The sequence below is a fragment of the Macrobrachium rosenbergii genome, chromosome 4 (assembly GCF_040412425.1).
Source record: "Macrobrachium rosenbergii isolate ZJJX-2024 chromosome 4, ASM4041242v1, whole genome shotgun sequence".
Lineage (NCBI taxonomy): Eukaryota > Metazoa > Arthropoda > Malacostraca > Decapoda > Palaemonidae > Macrobrachium > Macrobrachium rosenbergii.
This window is the reverse complement of record NC_089744.1, coordinates 30,795,333-30,809,084: the sequence shown is the minus strand read 5'-3', so window position 1 is coordinate 30,809,084 and position 13,752 is coordinate 30,795,333. Positions and strand designations below refer to the sequence as shown.

General features: G+C 37.7%; 1 protein-coding gene across 31 annotated transcripts in view; it reads right to left on the bottom strand.

The window, feature by feature from the left end:
• LOC136832062 (IQ motif and SEC7 domain-containing protein 1-like) overlaps window positions 1–13,752 on the bottom strand; it is a 191,923-nt gene that overhangs the window by 9,261 nt on the left and 168,910 nt on the right. For all 31 annotated transcript variants that reach the window (XR_010851037.1, XR_010851038.1, XM_067092841.1 and 28 more), the window contains 2 exons: window positions 7,110–7,327; window positions 6,615–6,904 (listed from right to left, as the gene is read on the bottom strand). Coding sequence is in view for 29 of the 31 variants with exons in the window: in XM_067092841.1 (XP_066948942.1) it covers window positions 6,615–6,904; window positions 7,110–7,327 (508 nt within the window). In the remaining 2 variants the exon portion in view is untranslated. The remainder of the gene's footprint in view (window positions 1–6,614; window positions 6,905–7,109; window positions 7,328–13,752) is intronic.

Below are 13,752 nucleotides of genomic sequence, written 5' to 3'. Positions count from 1 at the left end.
GTGCTCGAGTTACGATAATTCGACTTACGATATTTCGAGTTTACGATGGGGTTAACAATTAATACCGATATGAAAATATTTAGGAAATATTTTTAGATTTTGTACAGGCGCAGGCAGCAGCGTACAATCAGGCAGCGAGAGAGACCAACTTACAATAGACCAACTTCTTTTCCTCCTTCTCTTTACTCCATCTGCTAGTTAAAAAAGTAAAAGAGAATGATAAAAGTATTCTTAGTAATGTTATACTCTTGCGTAAATGCATACAGCCATAAACAACCGAATGGGAAACTGTTGTTTTGCTAATAATCGTATCGGATAACAACTGTTTTGCTTGTATTTCAACCATCATACGGTTAAACAATTACTGTAGTTATGTTACAAATGACGTTAAGTACTGTACAATAGGACTGATATATTTTTTACACTATACCCTTATTTGCTTTGGAGAAAAGATCGGCAAGGAAATATACTGCTACAGTAACTTTAAGCTGCAAGTTGTAGCTAAAGCTGAGAAAACAAGAAAACAATGTTCAAGCTGCTAATGACTATAAATTATCGTGCATCAGCAACATGGATGAAACGACCGTAAATAAAATTGGAGAGAATGTATTTTAATCAAAACTACTGGGCATGAAAGAATACAAACTGCGTCTGTTTTCACGCAGATAAAAGATAAATACGTAAAGCTCGTATTATGATGAAATCAAGAGAAATAGCGAACGGAATCTTGATTTTTGTTTTTACACAAAACAAACATGCCCCCAAAATTGCCAGCTGCGATTCCTGCGAACGTCATGTATTAACGAAAAAAATAGCTATATTAATTTCACAACGAGACGTACTTAAGTTATATTTCAACTTAAAAAACTTCATATAACGAAAAATATCCTTGTCCCAACTAAATAAAGTATCTATATTCATTTACGCTAACTAGAAGCAAGAAAAGTGCTCTGAACTGAGTTAAATGCGCGAAATAAACACAGCATGATCGATTCCCAAAACAAAACATTGATCGCAATTTATAATACAAAAGCAATATGAGAATATACGCAATTTGATACAATGTAGTAAAGCATAACTTTTTAAAAGGTCCATGAAAAAGATGCACATTCGTTATGTTGATGTTTGTATAATACTGTTAATATGTGAATAGAGTTCAGTATAATGTAGGTTAGGCTACCGTATATGTAGCCTATACGACATACCACAGCATAGGCTAAGCCTTGTTTGTTATTCAATTTCTCTTTATACTGAATTATCTTAAGTCAATCTGCATTGAACCTGCAAAATTAGCTGACACTAATAATTACTATACCATTTATGTATAGAGAATACTGTGTAGTGTAGGCTAGGCTACCATATATGTACAGATGGTACTGATTACCCTGGTGCAGGCTAGGCCATATTCGAGATCAATTTTTTCAACAAGCGATGGGTTTTTTGGAACCTAACCCCATCGTAAGTAGAGCAGTACCTGGATACTTTCTGATTCCCAAGTAGGGCTCCCCAGCCTATGTCTGAGGCATCTGAATAAAAGTCTAGGTCGGGGCTCAAGTTAAAGGGACTTCCCTTCTGACAGTCTTTCTTTTGACAGCCACCACTGCAGGTCTGATTCGATCTCAGAGGTGATAAGAAGCACATGGGTGTCCAGCTGTGTTTTCCTGTCCCAGTTGGCCTTCAGAAAGAACTGGAGAACTCTAATGTGAAGTCTGCCTAACCTGACAAACATCTCTATGGTTGCCAGAGTCCCCAGTAGGCTCACCACTGATGAGGATCTCTTGTGACAGGTTCAACTGGGACTTCTGGAGGTTGATAAGATGGCCCAATTCCTGGCTAAGAAGAATCTTGTGTAAGTCCATCATGCACTTTTCCTTTGACGGGGATCGAAGTAGCCAGTCATCTAGATAAAAGCTGACATTGATCCCAATTAAGTGGAGCCATTTCCAGAGGAGAGCGAGGACTCGAGTAAACACTCAAGGGGCCATAGAAAGGTCGAAGCAAAGGGCCTGAAACTGATATAACTTGTCCTGAAGATGAACCTTAGATATATCCTGGAAGCAGGATGAATCACGTGGAAGTATGCTTCCTGCAAACCTAAGGTTATCATCCAGTTGCCCTGGTGGATGGATGAAAGGACTGAATGGCTTGTTTCCATTTTGAATTTTGTCTTCAGGACAAAGTGATTGAGGGGGCTCACATCAAGAACTGGTCTGCAGCCCCCTGATGCTTTTGGTACCACAAAGAGTTGGTTGTAAAAACGCCCTGATGCTGGTGTTCTCGACTTCCTCTAAGGCCCTCTTCTGGAAGACAGAGGAGACTTCTTCCAGAAGGGCCGAATGTCTCTTGGAGCCTATCAAATATGCTGTCAATGTGATGGGAGAAGTGACTAATGGGAGGCTCTCCAGGAACAGGATGACGTAGCCCTCCTTCAAAACTTTGACGATCCAAGGCTCCACTCCTCCTATCAGCCACTTTTATCAAAATTCCAGAAGTCTGGTTTCTATAGGTGCAAGAAGGACTTCCTTCTCACTTTCTAGGCACTGTCTTGACAGAGCTCTTCTTGACTGACTTGGCCATGAATCTGACATTAGCACATGTCCTGAACTATGTTCTAGGTCTACCCGCCACAAAAGGGCTCCTGCAGGAGGGGTGAGGTCGTCCTCGCTTGAAAAGCAGATGAATCTTTGGGATGCTAAGGTGACTGGGTCAAAAAATCTTGTGTGGATTTTTCTGTAGATCCAATGCAATTCCCTTCAGTGTCCTGAGGGAAGAGGTGATGCTGGTCCAAAGGCGAGAACAACAGGGCCAACTTCCGAGTTTGGGTGACTCCCTTAGAAGTGAAGGAGCTCTCTCTTCTTCAGAACACCCAGGGTACAGAGAGTGAAAAGCTCTAGGGAGCTATCTCTAATTGATTTGTCGGCACAGGACAAAACCCCAAACCAGTCCAAGGCGATATCTTACGCTAGGTCCTGGTAGTCCTCTATTTTCTTAGCCAGAGCGTCCACCATCCAGTCGAGAAAACTAAGGACTTTGAAAACCTTCAAAATATTAGATGGTCTAGTTCCCCAGAAGAAAACATTACCTTTGCCGACAAGAATGCAGAATGGCAAGAAAAGCCGATGAGACCAACGAAGTCACCTTGGGATTAGGCAGCGACTCCCAAAGAAGAGCTTCACCGGTCACATAAGGTAAGTGCCTCCTGCGTATTAAGCGAGAGGGAGGAAAGGCAAAAGACGCTTTGCCTTGCTCCCTTTTGGCTGAAAGCCAGTCCCCCATCTCCTTGAAGGACTTCCTAGATGACGAAGACAGTGCCATCTTGGGGAGCCTTGCCCTTTCATCCGGTTGATTCCTGATAAAAAAAAGTCGAAGCAGGAGAGACCAGGGCAGCTGGGGCAAAAAAGGTGGGAAAATTTGCCAAGATACCACAACAAAGCCGCATAGACCGAAGGAGGTGCAGGTTCTTGGATGACCTCTTCCTCTCTTAAGGAGACCAGGGACAGGATGGCATCCTGCGAGGTCTTGGGAGCGGATGTTAATGGGCAGTGGCAGGGACAGAAAGGTCCACAAAGTAACTACAAGAAGGCTGGGGACTGGTACTAAACTTCTTATACCACTTAATGGGAAAAGGATCTGAACAGCGACCAAAGTCCTCAGAAGGGCGCTTAAGTGGTCGGGAAGAGTCTAAGTGCCGTTTATGGCACCTCCTGTCCACACCATAGTTGTCGGAAGAGCTTGAAGATAATTGATACACCTCCAAAGACACACCTTTACAATGGCTGTCTGCCGACACCTGGGATTGTGCAACAGGAGCGGCTGAGGGGACAACTAACCACGGGCAAACCCCAATGGCCTCCCTTGGACTTCCGGTATGTATTCTCCCAGGTACAGGGGAGCAGGAAAGTGACCTTGGTCTAGGAGAACCGTCAGGACAGATATCCACCTCCTACCCTTGCACTGCACTCTCACTCATCACTTCTTCTGCAAACACTTTATCCATTATAATCGTCAGTGATTCTCCTAACTCTGCCAATGTCCTTACTACCAAGTTTTTTTCTTATCAAACCTGGATCTGCGACTGGCAATGGCATCAGGGTTGGAAGCAAGGAAGCCAGGCACGGGAGTAGGAGGCTGAATAGTAGGATGGCAAGGAATAGGAGAAACAGTTGGAATAGGAGTACTAGGGAGAGCAACAGGACTAACCTGTGAACTAGGTTTGGGTGTAGATTCTACACTGAAGGAACGCTTCTTGGCTCTAGAAGCCGCTTTACTCTCTCTAATTTGTAGAAGTGAGACTTCAAAATCTTCCATTGTTTAATATCCCATGAGGAACACTCCCTACAAGTTTTCTCCATGCTACACTCTTGTCCCCTACATTTGCTACAGATCAAATGAGGATCATAACAAAACTTTGTTAGACTAGTCTTACACCCTTCGCTGCAATAGAGAATACTTGAATTGCTAGAATCAGACATAATTCAGCAAAAAACTAGGGAACTACAAAAAACTAGGAACTATCACAAAAAATGCTAATACTGTAAACTATCCAAAGCTTGCTCGCTACCAAAACAAAGTAATTTTACTTCACCAAAATCTGCAAAGACAACTGAATAAACCATCAAAAAAGGTGCTGCATATGGCGCCGATGGGTGCAACAGAGCCAGCAGAAACAAACTGGCTTACCTGCCCGGGTGTTTCCCATGTTCCCCGATAGTGGACGGGGCCTGTAACCTACACAAAACAGAAGCGCTATCGTGAATTTTAAAAAAGTTGCTGCGTGAATTAGAAATGTTAGCTATGTAATTACTTGGTAAGTTGCTTATATGAAACTTGAAGGATTTATTGCTTTACAATTACCTCTCCTAGAATCACAGAGGGTTAGGCGCATCGTTAATACAAACTAACTCATGCGAAGTGGCTAAGTGAGTCAGGCAGCCCTACTGGGGGAGCATATTCCTTTTCTTTAGACACTGCAGTTACTTTATGCTTAATCAGCAGAATACCGGACAGGAGAGGAAGTCCTTGTAGGGAAATGGTTTACTAACATGCAATATAAGTTAGTATATTTCTAAAATTTCCATACAACAGCATAAACTACTGCTTAGGAAAAGCTCAGTAGTCACTCAGGTAGAAAACTGACTGAAGTCAACCAAGTTATTCAACCAAGTTCTGAGTTACAAATAACTTTAACAATAATTACTAACTTTGTAACCTCAACACGATCTACGCAAGGAATTTGGCAAAAAAAGGTGTTTGGATCTTTTCTTCCTCCTAGGAGTGGCTTTTATATAGAGGGAAGGCTCTGTGTGGAGTGACATAGCACATCACTAACTTAGCATAAAGTCAGCCTTGAACTAGCAACAGGCAAAGCATGTCCTCAGCTGGAGTTAGTGACATAGCAGGAAATTCCCTTCACTGAGTAAAAATTTCAGTTACCAGGCCACAAGTAACGTTCTTTAAGGTCCACAATAATATACTGTATCTGATGGTAACAGTTGTAGAACTTTATAAAACTATATAAAAGCTTTCCAACCCTTCCCTGGTTCATCTTCAGTTAAAACTTTATAACACTATATAAAAGCTTTTGAACCCTTCCCTGGGTTCATCTTCAGTTAAAACTTTATATAAAACTATATAAAAGCTTTCGAATCCTTCCCTGGATTCATCTTCAGTTCAAACATTTGAAGTGAAGATGAACTCAGGGAAGGGTTCAAAAGCTTTTATATAGTTTTATAAAATTTTACAACTGTTACCATCAGATATATTATTGTGGACCTTAAAGAACATTCCCTTCACTATTAATTACCCTTCCTCCAATTAACTACTATTACATTTACCTAGTGGGCCATGAGCATATGTTGGTACTAAGTGGTCTGTAAGGTAATCTACTGTGAACTAATTAACACAAACTCCAAACTGGATTTCGAAATTTGAGGGATCAATTCTACTGATGGGGAGCACCTCTTCAGTGGGACCTCACCACCATTATCCTTTTTTTAATGCTTCATATAAACTGTTTCAAGAAGTGTTATTAAAAACTGTTACTCTAAAAGTTTATCATTGTTTAAAGCATTCCTAAAAGTGCAATATTCTTCTAAGTTCCAAAAGGCACACTGGTGTGCTAACTGACTCTGGTATGCAATTCCAAACCCTCAGAACATGGAATGGCTGAATGATAACTATCACAGTAAATAACCCATGCTGAATATTCTCAAAAACCTTCAAAACCTACACAAGAGTCTGTCAATACACATGAACAATAATTACACTGAAGCATTGGGAAACCTGTAATACATCAATACACACTTTCTACAATTATGATCTATCTGCTTGCATAAAAAATGTATCAGGCACATACATCACAGATAGTTGGATGCCATGCTTGTGTAACACAAACATGCTCATTATTATAATTTCAGATCTTCATTATACTCCTAAAAAGAAACTAAGATTGTTTAATGCCATAAAATACATTATTAGAAAACATCACAGAATTGATTAAGAAAAATAAAGAAGAGCCTTTGTAAAGCAATGGTAATATTTGCTATGGATGGAAAATAAAATGAAAATTCACTTCAGATAATTAAATAATGTTCTTAGGATCCAAAGCAACTTACCTCTCAGGTTTTTTATGAAATCTTCAAGCTTCATTCTCTTCTCTTGTTTCATTGAAGCTGTATGTAAGTCAGTGTTCAACATGATTATGGCAAATGCCATTACGAATATGGTTTCAGGATCTCTTAACTTAGCAACAATATCTCTATTACACTGGCAATACCGCTGCGCAAACACCTGAACAAGACGTTCAATTTTTTGTGCCTCGCCTGGCATACGGAAGTGCGTCTGGAACTTTCTAAGGGCAACATCTACTTGCATTCCAGACAAATCAATTTCTTGTGCAAAACACCTGTTAATATTGGATAAAACAAAACATATTACTTTTCATTAACTATAAAATGGATATATTTAAAAATTAAATGTCCTATACTGAGTGCTACAGCATAAATTAAATGACCAAATTACTCACAATTGAAAATCATGAAATCATTCACCTGTCATCACAATACAAGTTTGAAACAAACAACAAAAAACAATAAAAATGTGATACTCACTCGAGCACAGCCATATTGAAGTTGTTTTGGAGATTGCCCAGATATTCCCCAATCATCTGTTTACTGAGACCTTTCCGAGTTAGAAGGAACTTTGCTACTGCTTGTGAAGAATTCTCTAAGAAACCTCGACCTATTAAATAGGTAATACCTTTCTCTGGCTTCTTATTGAATAAGTTTAAGCCCACTCTATATTGCCGCTTTCTAACTACTTCTGGTACCTGTAAAGAACAAGAACTGTTTTAAGACCTGAATATTTCTAATTTTCAACTTTTTACAATTTTTTGTAAATATAAATACAAGACATTTGAACATACACTTCCCTAAAATTTGTTACACTTGGATAAATCCCCAAGTGACTCTTTTTGTATAAGTACAGGAAATCAGCCACAACACAGAGGGTAAGAATTCAAGGTTGAAACAAAAACAAAGACAGATTCACCCAAAACATAATAGCATACGTATCAAAAAGAGGTCTACCTTACCTATCATACATGAAGACATTATACACAATCTGTCAATTACAAAACTGACATTCTATTTAAAGACTATTTTTTATCTGCAAATCTACATTATTAATAAAGCAAAAGGATCATCACTGTCTTGTACTTCATAAAAATTAGCCCTTCTCCATGATTTCTATAGCATGCCTCAAAGTGGATAAGAGCCTTTATGAGTAAGTAAACAGCACTATTAACTTCAAATGATAATAAAATACATGAGACGCAAGATGTTAACTTTTCCATGAGTTTTCTGTATAAACAGTCCAAAGTTCATGGACCATTTACAGATCTAGTTGTCTTATTATGTCATACTTCATTAATGAAAGAAGTTTTATTTTCACTAAAAAGACATACATTTTTTTTTCAAAAGCAGTCAGCATTCTCATATACATTCCACTGAATGCAAAAGAAAACTTCCTTATCAGTCAGGCATAGTCTTTCTTGTGTTGTCAGAATCACTGCAAGACATATGAGGTTGGGAGGACATACTGTGCAAGCTGAAGGGTTTGTACTTGGGAAAATGAATTTTGTTTAAAAAATTTCCATTTTATTTTAACACATATCCCACCAGTTTACCCGCTGCCTCAGCAGCTGTTTAGGAAAAAATGCATCTTGCCATGTGGCAAAATTTTAAGCAAGGCAGGTGGTCTCCAGAGTGAATGCAATCAGGGAATAGAAGTACTTTAGACTGCAAGAGGTCATGATGATGGACCTAATCCTTGTTTGCAAGTTGATAATTTTTTTTTTTACAGGGCTAAATAAAATAATTTTAGGTTAAACCTGCCCCTTTCATACGAAATAGGTGGTAGTAACTCCCCAAAAATTGTGTTTATAAAGAGAGGAAAATATGCTTTGAGGATAAGCATGGTGAATGAGGAGGGATATTGCCTTCTTTAGGAGCAGTTACAACTTACAATTAATCAAGTAAACATCCAAGGACTACATGTCAGACCCATCAAATATAACATATAGCATGTATTTGGTGATTTCCACATGGTCTACTATTCCTCAGTCTCCATATTTCTTGCAAAAGCTGCAGATGTAGAATCAACTCAAACCTCTTGATCCCTAATACCTGTACCTTACAAGTGTCCCTAAAGGTGTCATACATTAGTTCATTACTGGAAGGAAGCTACATTCTACTTAAATTCAGTTTAAGAAGAACTGACTGAAAGGAATAAATGCGACTCTTCCCTATGATACAGTTTGGTCTTTCTGACACATGTCCTTACTGCCTTAAAAAGGCACAGAGCAATTCTTCTCATTCTATGCCTTACATGGTAAAACATGAACATCTGAAAGGTCTATGCCTTCCTAGTTAGGTTTGTGTGTGTGATATCTTACATGAAACTGCATGAAGGTCACTTACTCAATTTGCTGGGGTTTTCAAATGAAGATTTATCTAGGGGTTCAAATGTTGGACTAAAAAAGTGTGATATCTTACATGAAACTGCATGAAGTTCACTTACTCAATTTGCTGGGATTTTCAAATGAAGATTTATCTAAGGGTTCAAATGTTGGACTACAAAAGTGTGATATCTTACACGAAACTGCATGAATTTCACTTAATCAATTTGCTGGGATTTTCAAATGAGGATTTATCTAGGGGTTCAAATGTTGGACTACAAAAGTGTGGTATCTTACACGAAACTGCATGAAGTTCACTTACCCAATTTGCTGGGATTTTCAAATGAAGATTTATCTAGGGGTTCAAATGTTGGACTACAAAAGTAGACCACCACAGAAACATTCAGCTCAGAGGCTTAAAGTTTTCTAGGGAGCACTTCCCTTTTCAAAACTGCCACATACGCATCAGTTCAACTGAACAGGTCAAATTAACTCCAACTCCCCTACTCTTGCATACCTAGAATGCAATCTCTAACCTTGAATGATTAATACAGAGGAGATTCGCACATATCCACATTGCGTTGGGGGAGGTTGTGCTTAACCTTGTGATCAAAAAGAAGGATTGCATAAGCCTAATACCGCTCATACGTATCTATATCTCTCAAAATCAAGTACATTTAGCTAGAGCTAGAAAAAACCCATCCATAACGCTGTGCTGGTGTTTTGAGAACCTTAAAGAGTTCACAATTTCTTTACACTTTTTAGATACACTTGTTACTACAAAGCCTTGAATTCAAAGTAAAAATCTAATGAAGAAACCTTAATTTCCATTGAGGAGCTTTGAACTTTCACACACTGGGTTGGGGTGACATTAAATCAAAGCACTTGGCCAAAAAGGATGTAATTTACTATAGATAGAATATACCCATACTCACCATTGCAACATAGTATTTTAGTGTATTATGCTTTTTATGCTGACATACATAAATCTGTGACACCTGACCCGCCTATCTCAAGATTCAGCAAACTCTCCTCCGTACAGAGAGCCCTCTGAAAAGTGGGGCTTATTTATGCTTTGTGAAGTTACATGAGACCAACCATACAGAGGATTATAGGGTACCACTAGATTCCCACTACCTCTGACCAAGTTCCTGCCTATACCCAAGGAACAAGCCATCTATGTGACATACTTCTCCTGCAGGGGGTCAACTGCATGGGCAATCTTGCCGCCTAGGATGCATGGACAGGATAAGCATATATCTGTATTTTTACATAAATTGCCACAAATTCAATAAATCTCTATGTCAGAAATTGACAACTTAGGTTTTCTTAGAGACCAGTCAGGAACCTGAAGGAAGGTAACATCTCACTACAGTTCACCCCAACCTGTGCACCTCAGACAGTTTATTTCATAAGCATCTCATTGGATTGATAAAAACATGCCTCCTCAAGGTCCCAATCAAGAAGCAGCTTTTCTTGCTAGAGCTAATAACACAACACAAAGCTTGAAAATATTATCAACTAGCATTCTTATTCTTATATCTAGGATAAAAAGCTTAAAAACAATATGACACCTTTGAAACTACCATATGGATGGGTAACAAAGCTCACTCTTCCCTAGACCAGGACGACAACCTCTCAATAAGAGAAAGCTGAGAGTAAACATGAACACGAGTAAGATTATGATGGAAACCAAGAAGATGGAGCAAAGAATGCACGCAGTTGATCCCTTCAAGTATTTAGAAGTAAAATTACAGAATGGTAAAATGAGGAAAGAAGGAAGTTGCAGAATACGTGAAGCAAACAAGTTAGCAGTTTATGGGCAAAAGATTGGGAAAAACTTGAATTTTATATGAAAACCAAGGGAAGCAAGAGTATATGACAGGACTGATGAGCCTACACTTCTATGGAAGTTAAGGCTGTTGGAATGAAGTAACTGTTGTGCATATATGGCATGGGAAAAATGAAAAAATGAATATGAAGATAAGTAAATGCATAAGTGAAAATATGGATCAATGATATGGTTTAGTCAAGTGAAAAGTATGGGAACAGTAAGTAGTGAAAAATGTAAATAATCCAGAAGTTTAGTTTAGGAGGAGAGTGGGAGATGAAGACTTAGATCATGTTGGATAGATGGTCCAAAAGAGGTGTCAGAAAGGAAGGGCCTGAACATACAGGAAGCACAAGAGTGCTTGGAAGTTAGAGGTGAATGGTCCAATGTGTGTAGGGAAGGTTGATGCCCCACTGATGAGTCTTCAAAAGCAAGTCTAGCTGGGTTGGGAGATTATAAAAAGGTGGTTGTACTAGTGATTTAAAATGTAAATGTATAGGTAAAGTATATGATAGAAATAAATGACTTTACTCAAAGGTGTGGAGTTCCTTGGGTAAAAGAGAATGAAGACAGTTTTGTGGCAATGTGTCTAGAGGCAGCTCAATGGTTGGAAATGCCCGCACATGGCTTCCAACAAAAATAACTCATAAGTATACTTGGTAAAGATAAAATACAACAGAGTACATGCAATGAATTTCCAATTTCCAAACTCCTTCATATTTACAGCTTAATTTTCAAATGGAAAACTTTAAATTTCAAAATGCAATAATTAAGACCTCTGTGCACAATGGATTTAATATGTACAAATAATAACATCTAAACTATAGAAGTTACAGATGAAATTGCTTGAATCCTACAAAAGTAAAAATTATATAGTCATAATGTTCTCTTAGAAATAAATGCAATATAAATACAAAATAGAAGAAATCAGCTTAATAATTTTGAAAACATTGTCCATCCTGCTGATGGAAAACACCAAATAAACACACAATCATATTGCAAAAACATACCGAATATTCTACCTGTCTGAAATGAGGAAGGGCAAACTACTGACAAGTGGGACTGCCAGCAAGTCATGCAATCAGTGGTTGTCATACCTGTGTGAGATATACCACTAGCATTGGTAGTAACAGATTCCACATGCACATCCAGTCTATTTTACAAAAGAAACAGCAGAGTAAACAGCTGAGCTTAAAGAGTGTAAAATAATTGACCCAATCTCATTAGGTACTATAGTCAAAACCTGAAATCCCAGGGGAAGACTTGCAATAACAGATTGTTCTACTACAATTAAAACAATCAAAACTAGGGTACATATATGTTAAGATTTCAGTTCTTCTGAAGCACCTAGTTTAAGGAAGTTTTCTCCACAGAGGTTCACCCAAAGTTCAATGGTTAAAGTATGAATGCAGAAGTGAATGTTTTTTTTAATCCAGCTCTCTGGTTTGAAGTTCACCTACCATTAAATAGTTAAAGTATGACAAAAGAATTAATAAGAAGAGAACAATATGGGTTTCAACAAGGGGTTGAGCATGGACAAAGTATTTATCAAAAGTTAATTGAATCTGATGTTTAAAAGAAAAGGAAAAAGTGTATATGGCATATATGGATACACAAAACCTATGATAGAACAGAGATTTGCAATGTGGAAGCTGTTGAGGATACATGGTGTGAAGACATTAAATTGTTGAGACTGACCTAAAAGTTTTTACAAAGTTAACCCTTTAACGCCGACTGGATGTATTTTACGTTGACAAAAGTTGTCTGTCGGGTGCCAAGTGGACATAAAATACGTCGACTACAAAAAGTTTTTTTAAATATTCGCAGAAAAATACTTATAGGCCTCGTTTGCGAAAAACTTTAAATCACGCGCCTTGAGGGATGCTGGGAGTTCACGGATCACACTGTTGTTTTGTTTACAAGTGTGACCCAGCTGCCCATGCGCGAATTTCTTTTTTATCCCAAAAGAAAGCATCAGCTAACTCTGCTGAAAATCTCAGAAATTCTTTAGTCACTTTGTTGTAATTTTTGCACCATTTTCTATTAGCCATTACATAAAGTTTTATATATGAAAATGTGTGCTATTTCATATAGAATACAACAAAAAATATTTCATGGTTGTAGCTTTTATCAGTTTTGAAATATTTTCATATAAATCATGTAAGTGCCAAAATTTCAACCTTCGGTCAACTTTGACTCGACCGAAATGGTAAAAAAATGCAATTTTAAGCTAAAACTCTTCCATTCTAGTACTATTCAATCATTTACCTTCATTTTGCAACAAACGAGAAGTCTCTACCACAATATTTCGATTTATGGTGAATTTTTGAAAAACTTTTTCCCTTACGTCCACGCACGCTAACTCTACTGAAAATCTCAGAATTTCTTTAGTCACTTTGTCGTAATTTTTGCATCATTTTATATTAGCCATTCCATAAAGTTTTATATATGAAAATGTGTGCAATTTCATGTAGAATACAACAAAAAATAACTCATGGTTGTAGCTTTTATCAGTTTTGAAATATTTTCATATAAATCACAATAAGTGCCGAAATTTCAACCTTCGGTCAACTTTGACTCAACCGAAATGTTTGAAAAATGCAATTGTAAGCTAAAACTCTTACATTCTAGTAATATTCAATCATTTACCTTCATTTTGCAACAAACAGGAAGTCTCTAGCACAATATTTCAATTTATAGTGAATTTTTGAAAAAAACTTTTTTTTATGTCCGCTTTTTACAAATTCATGCATCATTTTGTGACAATATTTTCTCTGTGCTGCTTTGATCGTTTTACAATTTGTTATATACCAAAATCATCGCAATTTAGTGTACAATACAACAAAAAAAAATAGCTCATTAGCTTTAACCGTTTTGCTCACAGTGCGATTTGCATACAATTATGAAATTTTTTTTTGTGCTGTCATATATTCCAATATTTATATATGATAATGATATTTTTTTT